Source organism: Centroberyx gerrardi, chromosome 18 (assembly GCF_048128805.1).
Source record: "Centroberyx gerrardi isolate f3 chromosome 18, fCenGer3.hap1.cur.20231027, whole genome shotgun sequence".
NCBI lineage: Eukaryota > Metazoa > Chordata > Actinopteri > Beryciformes > Berycidae > Centroberyx > Centroberyx gerrardi.
The window spans coordinates 6,398,212-6,418,921 of record NC_136014.1 but is presented as its reverse complement, the minus strand read 5'-3'; the positions used below and the strand labels follow the sequence as shown (position 1 = coordinate 6,418,921).

The window sequence follows — 20,710 nt, the reverse complement described above, 5'->3', positions numbered from 1 at the left end:
CAGATAACTAAAATGTTTTTTTACCGGCAATGGGGCTTTAGTGTTTCTGCGAATGGATGATGCAATGTGGAAGTCAGTGTTCAAATTTGCTCTCCGAGTTGAAACCGGGAACATGAAACTTAATAGAAGCACCTGTGACATTTCAAAGTGTGCAAAGTCTGACAGTCAGTCCCTGTGAGAGCTATACCAGGAGACGTGACTGGAGGGGAATTGCGTGGGTGGCCAGTTAAAGAAACTTTAAGAGCAAAAAGAGGACAGAGAGAGAGGGGGAGAGAGAGAGAGAGAGAGAGAGAGAGAGAGAGAGAGAGAGAGAGAGAGAGAGATTGAAAGAGAATGTAAACAGAGCCTCACCTTCTGACGGGAGGACTCAGCCGCCTAATTGGCTGTGACAACTCAGAAGAGGAGGAGGGGAAGCTTATATATAACCTACAGTAGCTGTGACGTCCGTTTCTATCACACAAAGTGCAGCACTACCTTTATCCTCCATGAAGAGACCCAACTCAAGTACGATAACACCTATATGTATGTACTTATTTTATTTACTCTGTGTATGTGTGTGTGTGTGTGTGTGTGTGTGTGTGTGTGCGTGTGTGTGTGTGTGTGTGTGTGCATGCATTCGGGTCTGATCTCACCTGATCCTGAGAGGCTCCAGTCTCCAAAGTGAGCGGGCCCTTGATGCTCCCTTACCCGCCTCATAGTTGACTATCCTGGGAGCACAAAGAGGAAAGAGAGGGGCTCTATCATGTCTTTTAAGCCACAGTGGGGGTAAAATAACATGAATAGTTTCTGCTACTGTTACAGTACTGGTGATAAGCTCGAAAATGAAATCGAAACGCTTTTCTCATCCATCACCCCCAACAATATTTTCCCAGTTACTGCAGGGATTTGAACCAGTGATATCCCAGTCACAAGGCTCACTTGTAAACACCTCCCTTACTGCAACTGACTTCATAGAGTTCTTCACCACTAAAGTTGATGAAATCACAAAAACAGTATCCTCCTCCTTCTCAACTCCCACCCAGGACGGGGTGATTACACCTGAACATTCTTCTTTTTGCAAGCTCACCCACTTTGAAATAATCTCCCTTGAAACACTCTCTAGACTGGTACTTTCCTCCAAGCCCACTACTTGTTTACTTGATCCTATAAGGACCTTTTTCCAATTCTCAGCCCACTATTACTACAGATAATAAACAGCTCTCTTATTAGTGGAATTGTGCCTTCATCTTTTAAAACAGGGGTTATCAGGCCACTCCTAAAAAAGCATAACCTGGACCCTGATTTGATCAGCAACTACAGACCAATCACAAATCTGCCATTCTTTTCAAAACTCCTTGAAAAAGCAGTGGCTCAGCAACTCATAGATCACCTTTCATCCAATAATCTGTATGAACCTCATCAATCCGGCTTCAGAAAATTCCACAGCACAGAAACTGCTCTGACTAAAGTGGTAAATGATTTACTACTTGCTTCAGACTCTGGCTCAGTTTCAATACTGGTGCTCCTAGACCTCAGTGCAGCATTCGACACGATTGATCACCACATTCTATTAGATCGTCTAGAAAGTTATATTGGTCTCACTGACACTGCTCTCTCCTGGTTTAGTTCATATTTAACTGACAGATCTCACTTTGTTTTGTCTGTTCATCAGACCACACTAAGGTCAGTTATGGTGTGCCACAGGGATCTGTGTTTGGCCCTATTCTTTTCTCTATTTACATGTTGCCCCTTGGTACATTAATAAATCGTTACAAACTAGGTTTCCATTCCTATGCAGATGATACTCAGCTTTACATCTCCATTAAGCCTGCCGCCTGTCATCAGCTGGTGAAGCTGGAAGAATGCCTATTAGAAATCAATCAATGGATGTCATCTAACTTCCTCCTTTTAAATGCTGAGAAAACTGAAATGCTAGTTCTTGGTCTAAAGCAGATTAGAAACAAATTAATTGATCTCATTCTGAACTTAGCTGGTTCCACAATTTCACAAAGCCCTAGTGTTAGAAATATCAGTGTCCTATTTGATCCAAATCTCTCTTGTGGTAAACATATCAACGACATTACAAAGACTGCATATTTCCATTTACGAAATATTGCCAAGATCCGTCCCATTCTTTCCATGGCTGATGCTGAAACACTTGTTCATGCATTTGTCTCATCTAGGCTTGACTATTGTAACACCCTTTTCTCTGGCTTACCTAAATCAACTATTAGCAAATTACAACTTGTACAAAATACTGCTGCTAGGATATTAACCAAGACTAGAAAATTTGATCATATTACCCCTGTTCTTATTTCATTACATTGGCTCCCTGTACATGCTAGATCTGACTTCAAGATTCTACTTTTAACTTATAAAATATTACACAGACTTGCACCATCCTACTTATCACCTCTAGTCACTCCTCATATACCTGTTAGGGCTCTACGATCACAAAATGCCAGTCTCCTGACTATTCCAAAAATAAATAAAACATCAGTAGGTGGCAGGGCTTTCTCTTACCAAGCCCCTCTTCTCTGGAATCGCCTTCCTATCCAAATTCGAGAGGCTAGCTCAGTTGACTCATTCAAAAGTCAACTCAAAACACATCTATTCGCATTAGCCTTCAACCTCATTAAGTCTGCCCTAAATACTAAACTACGGTTATCCAGCTTATATTCAGTTTTATGTGCGCATGGTTACGTATATGTACTGTATGTTACACATTTTTGTGTTTTCATCTGTATCCAGGTATGAATGTACAGGAGTTTTATGTGCATATTGTGTATTGTTGTATTTTACCTCACTTTTTATATTTTTAAATATTTCAAATATTTTGTTTATGATGTTTTATATGTAGTTTATCTCACTTTTTACGTTTTTATATATTTTGCTAATGTTGCTCATTATTGTTTTATTTTATGTACAGCCCTTTGAGACATATTTTGTGATATCGGAGAGTTACTGAGCGACTAACCTCTGCTCCTCCTCGTTCTTGTCTGCTCCAGGGATGGTCAAGCTCTCATCGTGACCGTGGCAAAGACGCATCACGTGCCCACCAACCAGAAACCCTGATAAAAAAAAAAAACAATCAGACACCTGACATTTCATTCATTTCCCCCTTTGATCATGTGTAAATTCTCTCTCTGTATCTACTGATGTGCATGATTTATGTTATTCTGCCTTCTGATTTCCAGAAAGCAACCATACAGCAAAACCACTGATATGCAAATGCGACTTCATAGACCAAAACATCAAAAACGCTTGCTAGGAGCTGTGATGTTCCTTGGCCGACTTACATAAGCTCTGCTTTTTCTATTCTTCGTGGCTGTTCTTCTTTTCTGCAAACACCCTAATTTGGGTTTTCTATCATGCGCATTGAACCGGACTGTTGTTCAGATTCAGATTTAAAATCAGATGGCTTTCTTTTCATGGCCTCTGGGCGTAAAGCGGCATCCAGAAGACGACGAGACATAAAAAAGCATTTGAAAACATGATTTAAAATATCCTCGACAAAGAGAGAGAATAAGGAAGGGGGAAGGGGCATGAAGTCTAGTTCCAAGTCAGTCAGTTGTTGCTGCTGTTGATGCTTGTTGCTGTGAACTTGCCTACAGCCATGTTGCTGGCGGAGCAGGTAGGCTGGACGTTCCACAGCGTCTGCATGAAGGAGGCGTCCACCTGGATGTTGCCGTTGGAGATGGAGAGGTGCTGCAAGAGAGGAGCGGCAGGTTACTCAGGGCTTTACACAGAGGGATGGGGATGCTCAGTACAGCTGGAGTGTGTGTGTGCGTGTGAGAGAGAGAGAGAGAAAGTGAGACACACACAACCATCGAGCTTCAGCAATACCGCACGGAGGAGGGAATAAAGAAACAGCGTGGGGATTTGAAAAGAGATTAAAACAACTTTGTGTCGTTCCCGCGGTGCTGCCGGCCCGCCGCTGTACGGCTGCGGGCTACACTATGCAGCCATGTCCAGCGAATACAATAATGCCTTCCAGCAGAAAACACTTGGAGGGGCTCCCATGTTCCCTACAAGCAGAGGTGGTGGAGAGACAGCGGAGGCTCGGAACGATCCTAGCCTCCAACTATATCAGAGCAGCAGGAGGTGGGAAAAGCCTGCAAATGTGGTACATGCTGTTCCCTTTCTCTGAATCTCAATAAAACTGCACACTTTTAGATCACTGTTGAACCAAATCTAAACGTCTATTTTGTAGCCTGTCATGATGTTAGCTATGTCGGCTCTAACACAGACTGTAAACAGACTGTAAAATAATAGAGAGACCGATTACAATGGTAACAGGTGAGCAGGGAGAGTTTATAGTATAGTATACATCATATTAAATAGTATCAAGCCTATCTAAGTTAGAAAGATGGGGACTTCTAAGGGAAGAGCCCCCGACTTCCCTTAGAAATCATGATGATCACCGACTTAAGGTGACTGCAACTTTTTATTTACCATTACATCACTGGATGTACTCTGCACATAGCCAGATGGGAAGTGTATATCTAGAGATTTTTTCCTTTTTTCCTCAGGGCCCCAATGTCTCACCCCTGATATCATTTGTTCTCCAGCATTAGGCCTCTTTCATACGATTTCATTGCTTTAAAGGTCCCATATTCTCCACTTCCCAGTGTTTTATGTTCTGTCTTGAGGTCCATTCAAAGCTGCTTGTGTGGTGTCATGTACAAAAAACACTCTGAATCCATTTTTACACGTTCATTTTCCAGCATCTCTCTGAGCCTTATCAAGAACAGGCTGTTTCTGTCGCTGTGTCTTTAAGGCTCATTAATATTAACGACCCTCTGTTCTGATTGGCTAACTGTTTCAAGAGTGAAACGTGAGACACCGCAGCCCGGCGGCTACAGGTAGGGAAAACTCTCCGGTAATAAACAATGACAACCGCTCAACCGCTTTGAAAAAAACACTTTGTTAGTCTATTATTTCTTACAAAAATGATAATGATGGCTCGTTTAGAGGCTCGCTTTTCTAATATGGATTGTGTGGATTTAGTTAGCGACCGTGCCTTTTGATACTTTCACATTGTTTAGATAGCACATCCAACTCCTTTATGATCACAGAGGCAAGGGGAATCCTGTTTTACACCATATGGGACCTTTAAATTCTACCATGACTCATGCCTTCCTTGCTGATGTTTGTAGCACCTCGAGGTGAAGCCGCCAACTTGGACCAGTCGGCGAGCCCACAGAGCGCGGGGAAAACTGCTGACAGAGAATCCAATCCATCTGGACGAGACAACAAAGCAACAAAACGCCTCCTACCTCCCTAAAAAAAACAGACTGTGTCATAGACCACCATGATTGTTCACAGTAATGGAGCGCTGATTGCGTGCGTCTGAATTTCTGCCACGTCCCATTCTTCAATAGAGGGGTTTCTGTCGGGCCGAATCAGGTGAAGATTTCCCATCGGAGGAGATGAAAGTCTGGCGGTGCACCAGCTTTGCTTTAATTGCAGATTTCCCTCCCTAAAGGGCCGGGGCAGACGCCAGAAGCCAGCGCTGCTCTCTATTCTCTGTTCTATGCTCGGCACGTCTCTCTGTCCCTCCCTTTTGCCATCTCTTTCTCTCTCTGCCTCTCTATTGCAATCTCTCTCCTCTCTCTCTCGCTCTCTCTCTCTCTCTACCCAGTAAGTTAATTAAGGTCGGCGGTATACTTCTGCATAAGGGAGAGCAAATTAACTGTAAGCTCATCAGCCAGATAGATGCCCTCCATAAAAATAATCACAAAAAAAAAAAAAAAAAAAACGAGCAGGAGGGCTTTACCGGTAATCAGATTTCCATTACAGATAGCAGTTTCAAGTTCTCCCTTTTTTGCCTTGTCACTCGAAAGTTGGCCGGAGCGAGACCTGCATCCAAGGGCTATGAAAGTTTTCGAAGTGGCGTTCGAGACAGACAGTGAACCAGAGTGGATAACTCCGGCTTCTGCTGCGCTCAGAGGGGATCAGTGGGGCGCATAATCTCCGCAAAACACCCATCCCTCTTTGCATTTGGCCTTTTCTACCATCCCCCCCCCCCCCCGAGGTCTCGACGCAGACGATTCTGTTCTGACGCGCGAACGCTTGGCAGAGGAATAAATAAGCCCCCCAAAAGAGAACAGCGGAGCAAATTTGAACAAAGTGAGATCTGACAAGAAAGCCAGACATAGAGAAATGAGAAAGGATACGAGGTGCGATCCGCGATGAAAACAACAAGACTGGATCTGATGCTCCCAGACTGTCTGAAAAAACAGGCTGTACCAAAAGTACGAAAAACTACCCAAATATTCATGAGAAACACTCTTTATCCGGAGGTGAGAGAGACTGAGTGGAGGCCTGCTGATGGAATGAGACTCGTCTGTTTCCGCAGCAATCAACCTGTCACCTTTTGAAAACCGCATCACTACTCCGGCGTCTGATGGCAAGTCTGATTCCCTGCTATGTCTCCGATGATGTCGCAGCGATGGGAGGGACATAGAAGATAGGAACGCAAGTATGTGATTGGCCACTGATGGAGGATGTAAGCTGTAGGTAATCATGCAGGCGAGTGTGTGCTTTGGGAGATTCTGCACCCAAAACAAACTAATAGTGTGCCAGTATCCCACTACTTTTTTCAAGAAGAGTCGCCTTGATTGAAGTACTTTGCTTATTGGCATCTAAGTCAGAATGCTAAGTGACTGTTACATCAAATGGCTTGAGTTGTTTTCAGCAAGCCATTCACCAGGAACTTTGGAATAGCAAGCCACAGATGAAACAACTATAAATAAACCTGGCAGTACGTGTGTCTGACCTTGTAACGATTAAACATAAAGTTAAATACGATATTGTACATAAATGTCATTTAGCAAGTGCGCCAGTATTTATTTGAAGCTGAATAACATTAGCATAATCTCACAAATCATAAAACTTTCCAGCCAAAGGAGTGTCTTAATTTCTTTGCGCTGGACCTGCACGGTCTGTTTGTTAATGCACACTAACGTTCCCGGGTAACATAAAATTTTAGGAAGCGTCAGGTTACGTTCGGGAACAAAATGAGTCGTTTGACAGGCCTTTTACTTTCTAATTTTCTCCTCAATAACCCATAGTAAGTGGGGTTGTTGGACCATTGGACACGACTTACCAGGTATCTCTCCGTGGACACGCTGACTAGGATCAGGTCGTCTCCGATGCGTACTTTCTCTCCCTCGGACCTCTGCTTGGACGCAGGGTGGATGGTCCACCAGCAGGCCTCTCCTACACACACACACACACACACACACAAAAGCCGTTGATTAACTGTGATCACATTTGAGCAGGTCTATAGCCCGGTGCCATTTTAACTAGTCCTAACTCCATGTTGATAAACTGTCCGTCTCTATTCCGAGTGGCACAAAGCATAAAAATAGCCATGGTCTGTGGAAGTCAGTCTTGAAGGAGCAGTGGAAGCACTACTTCTACTTGATAAACATCTTTTTCTAGTTCAAATGTCACCCGCTATACAGTAGCACTGCCGGACGCGTAGCACACATGCAGTTATTCCTCCCGAGGCTATTGATTCCGTCGGGTCAGGCCGACCTGAAAGCGCTATTCAGGAGGACTGAGTCCAATTAGAAGCAGTAAAAAGCCAAGTGAACTCCGGGAGGGCCTGGTTCGTCATACTGTACCTGTTGAATCCTCTTGGAGTCCGACATCGAAAGACAGCTTGTCCGTAAGAGACCTTGATGTCTTCAAACAGGTCAGGTACTGGTGAGAGCAAAATATGAATCAGCATTATGTCAGACAAGTTTCTGCACTTTTACTTTTAGCTTACGCTGGAATCTAAATGGATGGACAACCCTTATATTCATTCAAAGCAATATTCTCCATCTACACTGCCTCAAATGTTGCCTGTTCATAACAACCTAACCCCCTAAATCACTTTGCGTTACCATATGCCAATAATAAAATATAAGATTTGGTACTTTTCAAGGTAATTTCAGCATGTGTCACCCAGCTTTACTTAACATAATATGAAATTATATACTGTTATATACAAATGAGGTACTGTTGATACTCACCATACTGCTGAAGGAGTGGCGCAGGAGGATGGCGTGACCGTAGAGCAGGGTCCGGTGTCCGCCCCCCTGTCCCGCCTGCCAGCAAGTAAACAGGCAACACATCATATGTAGGTAAGACTGTATTGGGATTTATCTCAATACTCTGAGTTTTGTCTACTTCTGGCCCTATTTTGGCCCCGTGTGGGGGAGACTGTACGGGATTTTATCTTCTACTTCTGACCCTTATCCCAAGTGCAACTGGATAACAGACAAACAAACAGGGATGGAAACAAACAAAACTCCACACCGTCAAACAAAAACAAACACAAACAGGTACCACACCCATCAGACAGCTTTCCCATTCCGCTGACGAACAAGAATAATTTCGACGTAGTACCACGGCTGAGGAAATGTGGAGGAAAAAGTGGACCAAAAAAAAGAGAGGGGGTCAAGATTTTCCCCCTGCTCTGAGGTGAAAAAAGATTCTACTTACCCTTTTTATCAACCTCTAGAGGCATGGGGAAAAAGACAAGATACCATGAGCAGTGAAATCTAAATCGAGGTCTTTCTATTCAGTAATAGCACAAACTTGATGGGTTTCTTCAAATCAGCAAGGAGTAAGACAGCATACATGGTATTGCATAAACACTACAGGACAGGGTAAGCCTATGGAGCAGTGTTGGGGTTAGTTTGGCAAGTGTTAAAACTCAAAAAACTGCCATACATACATTCTAATATCCAATCTGTGGAGACGTTATTGACAATTTAAGGTTTTGTCATCATATGAATTGCAGTTTCAGTTTACAATTTGAATTGAAAGTGAAATGAAAGACAATTTACCCCATCGCTCCTATACACCAGATACTGTGGGCCTAGTGCTTATTCATTCATTCACTGTTTCATTTTCTCTACCCGCTTAATCCTCCTGTGTCACAGAGGAACTGGAGCCTATCCCACAATACACTTGGTGAAAATGCATCACAGGGCTAACACTGATAGACAGACACTCATATTGAAACCTATGGGCAATTTAGAGTGTCCAATCCACCTGACTTGGAGGAAACCCACGCAAACAACCTCCAATCTCCAGACAGGACCGGGAACAAACCCAGGTCCTTCTCGCTGTGACGCAACCCTGCAGTGTTTATCCAACAAGCAATACCATGGGGGCTATCTTTTTTCTTGTCCAGTTGTCAGCGTTAATTTGTGCGTTTTGCCCGTGTGGTCGCGTTTAAGCTGACCTAAAGGGAACTCCAGACTCTCCCCTGAATATGACCCCGAGCTAATCTGCCCCCCTTCGCTACCAAGTCTCTCCCAGCTGGCTTGTGGAAGACAGACGCAAATGGAAACGGAGGTTCGATCAAAAGAAAAAATGGGAAGAGTATCCTGCAACAGCTGGGAGTGGTGAGAGATGGAGGGTGGGGAGAAAGAAAGAGGGAGAGGAGAAGAGAAGGGGGGGGGGGGAGGGGGGGGGGGGGCTGTATTTCAGGCTTGCTGTCGTGCTGACACATCATCGCCAGGAACTGTGACCTTTGGTTTGGTGGTAGTGCCCCTCCCACTGTAAAATTACTGTATCCTAGAGCACAGCTTGGTACTGGGAGTGTGTGTGTGTGTGTGATTGTGTGTGTTAGAGAGAGAGAGAGAGAGAGAGAGAGAATTACAGAGAATTTGAGTTTGTGTTACACTATGTTGAGTGATAGTAGGCGACTAGCATTGTCTCTGTGAGACGACTGGCCTTTATAGTAATAAAAAGTTAGTGTTAGTGTTTTTATAATATGGCTTGTAGATTCATACATTCTAAAAATGAAATATATGTGGTTTATTTTTGGAACCACCCTCACTTCCTATGGAAACAAGACACTCCAAGACTTGAAGGAATAGAAACATTCTGACAGGGAAAGTACTTCCTAGTAGTTCCAAACAGTATATTGTTTCTGTATCATATATTCATGTAAATTTTACTAATCTCCTACAAACACCGCCAAGACTTAACAGTTAGCTTTAGAGCTGCTACTAGTTCTTATTTTTTCACTTTTGAGATAATGCTAGTCACCTACTAACATGGTGTATACTAAAGTGTTAGCATGGAGCCTACTATCACTCAACATAGTGTATGCTAAAGTGTTAGCATGGAGCCTACTATCACTCAACATAGTGTATGCTAAAGTGTTAGCATGGAGCCTACTATCACTCAACATAGTGTATGCTAAAGTGTTAGCATGGAGCACCAGAGCCAATGATCTACTATAGACACATGGATGATTTATGTTCTCATCACTTAACAGGCAAGTTGACCAAAGGGACAATCTCCCAAAAACATGGTATATTCCTTTAACAGTCTCTTGCCAGCTTGGCTTTACGAGAATGAAGCAGCACCTGCATTCTCCATGCCAGAGCCTGACAAAGCTAGCCAAACCGTGACTAAGTTCACTTCATATCAATAGCTAATCTTATACAGAACAGCATGGGAAATAGCTCAGTAATCAATTTTTCAAGGCCGCGGAGGAGAGCGGGAGGTCCACGCCAGACTCATTTGCTAAGTACCATCTGATATATGGATTCTCATGTGCATATTGCCCACGCCACATCCTTCAAATCATCCGGATAATGAGACAGAGATCGTGCTCCGTTTGCTTTACATTTGCTTCGTAACAGTCCATCAAAATGTGATGTGTAATTGTTAACATGTGTAATATGGGAGAGTTGGGGAGAAAAAAAACATAACACCACTCCAGCCATCTCCCTCGAAAAATGGAAACCACAGGGGGGAAAGTAAAAAACAGACGAAAGTGGAGTGTGTTGTCAGTCTATTGTGTTGCAAGTGCTGTAAGAGGAGCCACAGCAGTTTTGCTCAACACAGTGGCTTGCGTGAACACTGAAATCAAGACTGATTCCAGGACATTTCCTCGTGTTGATACCCTTGAAATTCATTGATGTTAGAGATCAAACCAAGAGAGAACGGAGCAACACACACCAACAACAACGAAGTGAGTTTTCAACCGTGTGGGTTTTCAGATCCTTTCATGTAGAAAATGAGAGAAATTATGAGAGCTCATTACTTCCCTTGGAAAGCAAACTATTACATGAAATAAATAAATAAATAAAACTTTTTACAGAGATTTGTGAATTTCTTTTTTGTCAGCCCTAGAATATTTTGTTAGCTATGTACTAAGGCTTGCATTTTATTGCATTAAAAGCAAAAAGGATGACTAAATGGCTTAAGCAAACGAGAAAGCGGACACTTTCACCTCAAAATGTTTGCACACTTGCACACAAAGTTGTCTTGAAAGAGGCCAGGCAAAACATCTGAGTCATGTGCACAAGGTGACAGCACCAAAGGATGTCTATTTCAAGATTGCCATAAATTAGAGTTCAGAGGCAAAGTTCGGTGTCAGTCTGTGACAAGCTGAGCGATCGTCTGCAGACTGGCGGAGAGACAGAGAACGCTCTCAGCAACGGTTAGGTGAATGCTTAATTTACTCTTCAGCGGGAGGCAGGCAGCTGTGACTTTATGGATGCCATATTCAAGTAAATCCACACAGCACTAAAAGGAACTAAATGTGCCCTTTTACTTCCATTTGCTCAATCTCTCCCTACCTGTGTAAGCTGTAAATTAGACTCTGATGACAATCAAGAAATAGGCAACACATTGAAGTGAAAGTGACGAAAGTTGAAACCTTTCGTTGGGTCAGTAGAGCTGTCATGCACACCGACAACACGATGGATGAATGAATTGATGGACCTACCCATTGCTCATGGTCAGCACTCTAGTAACACACAAATACAAATGAAAAGAGCGTTATTTGGATGTATGGCAGTCAATTACAGAGTCTGAGAGCAACAATTGAGAGAAATGGGCCTTTGCTGTGGAAAGGAGGGGCGGTGGGGATGATTTATTAGCCTAGCTACCAGAGTGTTTGTATTCTAGCCAACATCATGTTGTCCTGCCAAACGAGGCCAGCCAACAATGTTGCACTGTTGAGCACAATACAAATCTGCTACCCAGGCTAATAACAATAACAGGGCTAGAGTCTCCAATGGAGAGGATCTAAGGTGTACACTTCTGAAATAAGACAATTGAAGAGCTGTCTGTGCCAGAACTCTATATTGTGCGTGGAGGTACAGTGGCAGCCAGAGTAGCAGCCTCCCAACGCTGCTATATCCTGCATTAGTACTGTGGGATTCATTTTGCAGGTGTAGCATTATAGCAAGAATGTAAACAGTGGGGCTTCTACAATAGCTACATCTGTACCTCACAATGATTCATGCCACTATAGCGTATCATCTCTGTTCCTAGGATACCCGTGGTCTACCTACAATAATAATAGTGATAATAATAATAACAATAGTAATTTGTTCCACAGTTTAGGAGCCCTGAAGGCAAAAGCATCATTAACTTTTAGTCTTGGGTCTAGAGGCGAGACAGAGAGTCTCATCACATCAATAAAGGAAGTCAACACAGACCACGTGGATCCAGTAGGGCCAGTGATGAACGAAACCACCGCCACAAACAAGCAACTTGGGTCTAGGCTACTAGGTTGTATGCAGTAGTTCATTTGTTCAAATTTAACAAGGGGGCCGTTGGGGAGCTTAAGCACTGTTTTCTCTTCATTTTTCCCCAAGACATATTAGGAGGATGCGTTTCATATTTCATGTAAACAAGGGCGGTGCCATCCCCTCTCGTCAAACCGCACTCTGGGTCTACGGCTGAGAGCGTCGGACTGGTTGATGAGATTAAATGACACATGAGGTGATTGCGTTAGAGTGCAGCGGCATGAGCGGGCACGGGACACCTGACAGGGGTTTACAGACCACACCGCAGCCCACGGTGCTTCGCCCCCCGCTGCCCGATGACACCCTCGCGGCGCTCCGGAGCGTCAGCCTGATCAAAGATTACTTACCTGCTCTAATAAACATGCCGACCGAGCCGGAGCGGAGCTGGGAGGCAAGGGGAGGAGAGATGCCGTCCACTGTTAACGTGTAAATCAAGTGAGCGGAGGGCGAGGGGCGGGGGGGGGTCTGTGGATGCAGCAAAGCACTCACAGATCATTTCCCTCCTCTCTGTGACGCCCGGCGGCCTTTCATTATCGGAGCTTTCTGATCTCTTTTTTTGCAAAACAGGAACGTGTTACAGAGAATGAAAAGAGACAGCTTCTATTCTGGATTCAATTACAATTCTCGGTGTTGTAGTAGCTCAGAGTATTGCCAACTGTGGCTTGACGACTTGATCTAAAGCCCGAGGTGACTTATTGATCTAACTCACTCTTTGATGTCACATATTCACTTATCAAACTCAAACTTTTACTGCAAAAAAGAAATACCTTACAGTATAAATTAACCCCACAATCAATGAGTAATTAAAGCAATAAGTTGTCAGTTTAGACCTGGAAACTATAAAACTACATTTTCATACTTAAAGAGGCCCTATGATCGGATTTCAAATTTTCCTCTATTTATACACATATATAATTAAAGATGTTGAATGAAGACGTTAAAATTTGATTATATTTTAGTGGTTACATTTAAAGTTATTGCATTTTCAAAAATCCATCCTTTTTTCCAGGCAGTTTCAGATTAACTCCAGTGAACACATCACAACTAGACTTGATCCTGATTGGCTCCCCTCACTAAAGAATCACTGAAATCCTTCCAGTCAGGCCAGCTTGCAGCATTTGAACTGGAAAGCCTCCACTCAGCAGGTTTACCTCAATTGAATTAGAGGAGATGCTGTTGTCGGCCAATCAGGGTCCAGTATTTTAACTTAATCTTCAAGTTCATTCAATAAATACCCTTTTAGCTAAGGATGACCTGGTTTTTATCCTGAGCCATAGTAGATTTGAAAACAAAATCATGGAAACTGAGTAATATGGAATCTTTAACTATAACTCCTACTGAACTGTTTCACCCTCAACTAAGGTAGAAATACGACAAGGGCATTTTGTAGCAGAGCGCTCCTTGAAGACTGCAGAGTGGTTTATGTATGCGTGTGTGTATGCAAGTGTGTGTGTGTGTGTGTCTGGTGGACAATACTCACCCCCTCGCTGTTCTGCCCAGTGTTAGCCAGCATCTCCTGCAGGGCCCGCACTGACAGGGACTGCTCCAAGACAAAGTTACAAATACACAGGTCTGGAGGAACATACTGCAGGACGGAGGGAAGGAAGGGAAGGAGGGAGGGAGGGAGGGAGGGAGGAGAAGAGGACAAAGGGACGGAGGGGAAGAAACATCAGTTGCAGAGGCAATGACAAGCTGCTTTAAGCAAAGACACACTCCTCTCCAGGGTATGAAAAACAATGTGCCTGGAGCAGAGTTTATTCCACTTGCAATACCTTGACTGTGTTTTTTGCCCCTGTGACCTCCTGGTTTTTTGAGCGTCTGTGGTAAGTTTTATAAATGAGACATTTTTCAACATCCTAGGACGCTTTATGCTGCTAGTTGAAGCTGGAAATGTTTAAGACACAAGTAGCATCCCAGCAAACAACGTGCAGGTGGTAAAGGTGGTAAAAAAAAATCATATTAAAACAGCTTTGGAAATCGTTTTGAACTGATATCAGAAAAATATTTGGTGCTATATTTACACAGGATTTCAATGTTGATGCAGGCTGCCATTTCAGTCATTTCTGCATTGGGATCTGTTATGATGTTACTCTCACTGAGTATTTTGCTGATAGTGATGCTACACATACACATGCTGATTTATTCTTTTCTATTCTGAATTCCTTCAGGCAGAGAGTCAAAGAAGTGAAACTGAAACGGCTTAATAACCAGAAATAATACGGTGCTGTGAAATCATACTGATTAACTTCAAGGACTGACGCACGCACACACACACACACACACACACACACACATGTAACATTTTATCTATACAGTCACATATTCACAAAGTCTTGTAAAAACAGTGATTAACGCGGTCGCGAAATTAATTGCAGGCACCGATCTGAGACAAGAGACCGACCGAAATCATTAAGCTGCTCAGTGAGGAATGGCGGTCATAAATAATTGCGATGACTTGGAACTTCTTTGCCATGTCGGTGTTTTGCTGATGGCCGGCCTGGGATGAAGAGGGGGGGGGGGGTGTTAATTTTGAGCATCTGCCCAAAAGGTGTGGAGCGCTGCGGTTTGCAATGACCGACAATTGGTTTGGCTATGGGGCTTATTCCTCCAGCCAAAGAGCTGCGCAGTGTGGCTTCTCTGCTATAACTGGCCTCAGATCTGTCTTCCGCTTTCAGCAAACTTCTCTTTATTCATCCCTCTATCTTTGTCCTTAAACTTTCAATGCAACCCATCCTGGAGCCGTATGCAGAATAAAGACAACTGAACTTCACTCCAATGCAAGATACTGCAGAATGAAAAAATACATAGTATACTTGAAAGTCGGACCTTTTCTGCTTTAAATTCACCTGCTTGTCAAGGCATTACAAATGCATTTACCTCTTGATGTGCTAGATGGCACTGTTGATAAACATTATGCGTCAGCTGCTGACATGACATAAATAACAACACATAAGCAACCAAATTATGAGAGCTGTAACTTCCATTTAGCATTCCAAACCCTTCGTATCCCTGACCTCATACCTTGAAATTTGTGATGTCTTTGTTCTGTCTTTTTTAATTTCTATTTATGTCCGGAAAGCACTTTGCGACAAAGCTGCTGTTGTTGACTTTCACAGTTAACGCCTCGTCCTTACATTTGGCTCGAGTGTGCACTGCCATCGCAGCACAAGTGGCCCATTTCCCTTCATCCGCGCTATTATGCATCTCCACTTAACAGAGGCGGAGGACGGGGGGATGATTTAAGGCGCCGGGTGCCCACCCTGACTCGGTAACACAGCCGACTGACCCCTGACCTCTGCAGAGTGAGAAATGTGAGCGGAGGGGGGAACGCTGCTGGGTGATAATGAGGATGGCACTCTGTAACTCAACACAAACACGCACGGGATCCTCCGACACCACTGTGCATGTGCGTGTGTGTGTGTGTCCACTACTCAGAGGTAAGAATAACGAGATGTCTTTATCACCTCCATCCGGATATTCATCACTCAATTTCATTTATTTCATCACTTTATTTCTATTCTATTTCCGCTACAGAATGGACTTACGCCAGGATAAGAAGTTTCCACATAAGAAAATTCCAAGCCCAAGTAAATAACACACTCCCAACCCCGAAAACTAGTTATCTATTATAAAAATTGAGATGAGGGTCAGCCAAATATTTCAGTTTTCCTGCAAGAGGCTACAACGTGACAGGACCCTTTACGACCTTATGCAGCGATAACTCGCAACCTGCTGTACAACTTACACCTCTCATGAATTATTCACCTCCAATTTCCCGATTATCATACTTCTTCTGAGGCCGGCCAAAAAAATACTGTACATTCTCCCCTGTCTGGGAATAGGAGAGATTTTCTTGGTGGTCACACTGACCTTTAAAACGCCTCCTTTATTTAACACACTGCAGGGAGCTGGAGGCGCTACGGTAATGCTTAAAAATAGTAGAAATGCTTAAAAATTCTTCAAAAGTTCAAACTGAGTATACAGGGTTTTCTTTGGGCTTGTCAAAAACTATTAAACTTCAGAAATGCCACTTGCAACTGAACATATCCTATGAAAGCTATTCCAAAACAAGAGATCAAAGAAATTAAGAAATGTCTAATATGACCTTCATCTAAATTCAGCATCTACAGAAATATTAGCGCTCAGTTTCTTCCAATTGTATTGTAAAGCCCAATAACTCCCTCACATTCTCTATCTTTTTAAATGCTAATTACAACTACGCCACATTAATACAAGAGGCACTCAAGCTGCCTAATGTCCCACCATAATCACAACGATATATTAAAAATAACCAGTTATGCTAATGAGGTTATTAATGAAGCTAATTAATGCATTAATGACCAAATAATTAAATGTCAACACACCTGTTTTAACATAACACATGGGTGGCATTATTATGAACTCTATATTTTAAAGCGTTAAGGAGTTAGAGTAGTTTCAAGAAAGTTTTTCCTTATTAATATGCAAATTTATGCAGCAAGCTGCTCCAAAATCTAATTATCTACTCTATAGGGGGAACCTGTGGTGTGAGTATGATGTTGTTGTGTCTACACAGACAGATGCCATCATAATGACATAATATCCCACATACCATGTAGCATGGTGGCGGGACAGAAACACCACTCTATTTACTCTGTCTTAGCCCATTTGTTTTATTGGGTCCAATGACTCTCTACCAGCGGAGGCAGGGAGCCAGGCTCATCCAGAGGCCGGGGAACGAGGCGTCAACACCTGAGATCAGCCAGCAGATGACGGTCGCTCCCCTTGGTGCCAAAACCACAGCCGTCACCCCCGACGTTCAGCCGCAATTTACACCCAAGGAGGCCTGAGGCGCTGTCGTCAGGAGCGAGGCGTTTACGGCGGGCCACCTAGAGCTCCGCAGGTGTCGCGCCCCGTTCAATAACACTTTCAGCGGGGTAGGGCGGGAGCGCGTCCTCTAAGCGAGGAGGGGAATGGTGAATATCCTCAGAGATTTTACTTTCAGTCTTATCATTCAATGGCCCAATTCAATCAGGCTTTGCTTGATATGCGCGGCTCATAAAAGGCTCCCATTCTTGGCCGTATCAGCATCTGGCACATGCTGTCAGAGAGTATTGAGGCTGTGAAAAAGCTGATGTTCAGTCTGACACGTAAAGCATAAGTGCATGAAGCTGAAAAATCAAACGGTAACAACAGCAGCCATATGGACTCTGCACTTATCTGTCTCACCTGCATCTGCAGTGCTGACATCATCGACCTAGAGGCCGAGCAGCAAAGCTACTCTCCCATCAGAAATGTCTTGGAATAAAGATATATATCAATTATGTTGCTATTAACACTCATCACTTTTTAAGTACATCCAGTATGTGCTCCAAGGACAATGAATCCTGTTTTGTTTCAACATATCTTTTTTTAAGAGTGTACATCATCTCAGGAAGCTGAGCAACAGACAGAAAACAGCTACTAACAGACAACTGACAGCATTCAGTCAGGATGAGATATGTATTTATATGTATTATTTATGTGAAAATGTTATTACTTTAACTATAACTTATCACACCTTTCTTTGACTACTCATCTCATCATCTGAAGAAAAATTACCATTGTTTGGGAAATTTGGTCACAATTCCCAACCCTGTGTGACATGAATTATGGCTGATATTTGCACTTTCACAATATTTTCTGAGGTTGTTTTCCCCAAATTAGTTATTGCACCATGGACCTGGCCAGAATCTGCACTTTCCAATTCATCCCTATTACTTGAGAGGAAGGTAGGGAAAAGGAGAGGGGAAGGGACAGATGGCTTCTAGCAAAATAAATCATGAGTGTCTCTTTGATTCACCCTCCTTTAAACAGATTTACACTCTAATCACTGGCGAGGAGGGAGAGAAAGTTGGACTGCGGTCTGAAGCGAGTTCGTTTTGACGCAACGTGACCGGGCGCGTCTATTTATCTGCGCGGGAGAATTAATTTGGCCAAATGAGGATGGATCCTGATTTAATTGTGCGAGGATCCAATTACTGGGCAGTGTAATGGATTTTAAGAGAGGAGACACAGACATGACAGGGGGAAACAGATAGCGGGCTAATCATATAGCTGGTAATAGAGCTCCGACTTTTTGCGTTATCACCCTTCATCAGAATCAACATTGTCTTCCAGATTGCACACACCTATTTACTATTCAGTTCAGATTAAACAATGCAAACAAGAGACAATGCGTCTTGTTTTCACAAAATCACTTGTTGCAATATGCATAACTGGGCAAATTTGATGCAGCTGAGTTAATTACTCACTAGGAATGTCTCATCCTGTAAATCCTCATTCTGCCAGCTTATTGTTGAAGAGATAAGCTTTCTATTAGTAATCATAATAATAATGAGCTTTCCTATCTCAACCTGCTGGCTGTCCCCCCGACACGAAAAGAGACAAACGGGTTAAGAGGGTCAGAGAGGTGGGATTGACTCTTGCCATAGACTGCCAAATAATTGCAGTGTAAAAATCAATACATTTTCTCATATGGCTTGAATGGCTAAGGTCAAAACTGAAGTATCTCCAGAAGCAATCAGCTCTCTAGATGTACTGTGCCGTCCTCACCTTAGCCTCGGATGTGGGTTCCAGGTAACACAGACGGTTTCCCAGTCCCTCGGCGGACAGGCAGAACTTGCGATTCTCCTTCTGGATGGTGGCCACGCTCTGGAGCACCACCTCGTCATCCTGCCAGGCGAGAGAGAGGGGGTTAGAGCCAAAAGATGTCGGACAATCTGACCCATCTAAAATAAACAAGACCCGCGGATCTTTTGATCTGCATTGGCTCTTGTTTCCTCGCTTTCTAGCTTCCCTCGCTTGGAAGAGATTGATGAGGCAAAATATGCAGCGGTTTGGGATTTTTCATAAGGTGATTGGGGTAGGAAGGGGCTTTTACTTATTCTTGCTATTGCTGCAGCTTGTGGAATTATGGGAAATTGCTTGCATGTGATGTTGAGAGAAAAAGTTTCATTTCCCAGAGACTTGCATTAACAAATTGCTGTTGTCATTTGAAAAGCTTGTAACTCCAATTTTGGTGATTTTCATAATGAGTTCACTTGGAAGGATTACATGGTTCTCTATGGGTTGAGAAAATTCTACAACCCCTTGGTTTTATGGAACCCTTTCAAAACCCCATTGGAAAACCTCAATCTGAAAACAAGGCTGTTTTACAAAAAAAGTTGACATTTGGGTATCTCAGAAACTTTTTGAATATCTTAAAAGTTGGGTTTGATTAGTGTTAAACAGAATACACTTTTAAAAATCACAAAGCTTTAAGGAAATCAGATAAAGAGTGCAGACTACAGACTGAAGAAATTCCCTTTAAAGTATGTTCAAAAATCTGAAATATATGATAATAGCTGATGTCCGTTTGCAGTTTTACTAGACATCTAAATTGCAAAGAGACATCTGCCATAATCGTACATACTAGTATGTCTTGGAGGGTAAGGGCTTTTTTATCTTGAGTAGAGCATGCATTTTTAATGCAATCAAAGAATACAGCCGCACACCCAGGCTGGGTTAAAATCCATAGAGGCTTTACCATCGAAAGGAAACACTGTTTTCAAATTTGAACAATTGCAGTGGCAAAAAAGAAAAAATAAATGAAATTAAAACCCACAATTGACAGAATCAATAGCAGTGAGGGTAAACCAGCTTTGAGTCATATCGTTTGTAACTCTATTACATCATTGTCCATTTATGGGCAGTCTTTTGGTAACGCTGTGGGAGAGAGGAAGACCCCCATTGAACTGCGGTCAACACAACCAACAAATGGACATCTCTCACTGTCAGGGTGGAGGGTGTAGTGCCCTCGCTGGCACTACCCACACACATATTGATTTGTGTGTGTGTGTGTGTGTATGTGTGTGTGTGTGTGTGTGTGTGTGTGTGTGTGTGTGTGTGTGTGTGTGTGTGTGTGCGCGCGTCTCCTGCCAGCTCTCGTCCCACACTAATCTGAGCTGATGGTTGCCATGGTTCTGGCTCCCACCTCCTTCACAGCAGTATTAATTCAGTAGATATAGATACAGGCTGCACAGCACCCACAGACAGAGGAGGAGAGATAACAAGCGCTGACAATATGTGGAACAATGGCAGACTAGACCAGAAATACAACGAGATGCTATACTAGATGCTGCTATATGGTTGTGCACTTGTGTGTCTTTTGC

At 43.2% G+C, this 20,710-nt stretch overlaps 1 protein-coding gene across 1 annotated transcript in view; it reads right to left on the bottom strand.

Annotated features, from left to right (window-relative positions):
• Nucleotides 1-20,710, bottom strand: part of ryr3 (ryanodine receptor 3) — a 123,393-nt gene that overhangs the window by 89,618 nt on the left and 13,065 nt on the right. The window contains 9 exon segments of the mRNA XM_078289846.1: nt 633-707; nt 2,957-3,050; nt 3,588-3,687; nt 7,091-7,203; nt 7,614-7,692; nt 8,007-8,081; nt 8,479-8,493; nt 14,020-14,124; nt 19,113-19,232. Coding sequence (XP_078145972.1) covers nt 633-707; nt 2,957-3,050; nt 3,588-3,687; nt 7,091-7,203; nt 7,614-7,692; nt 8,007-8,081; nt 8,479-8,493; nt 14,020-14,124; nt 19,113-19,232 — 776 coding nt within the window.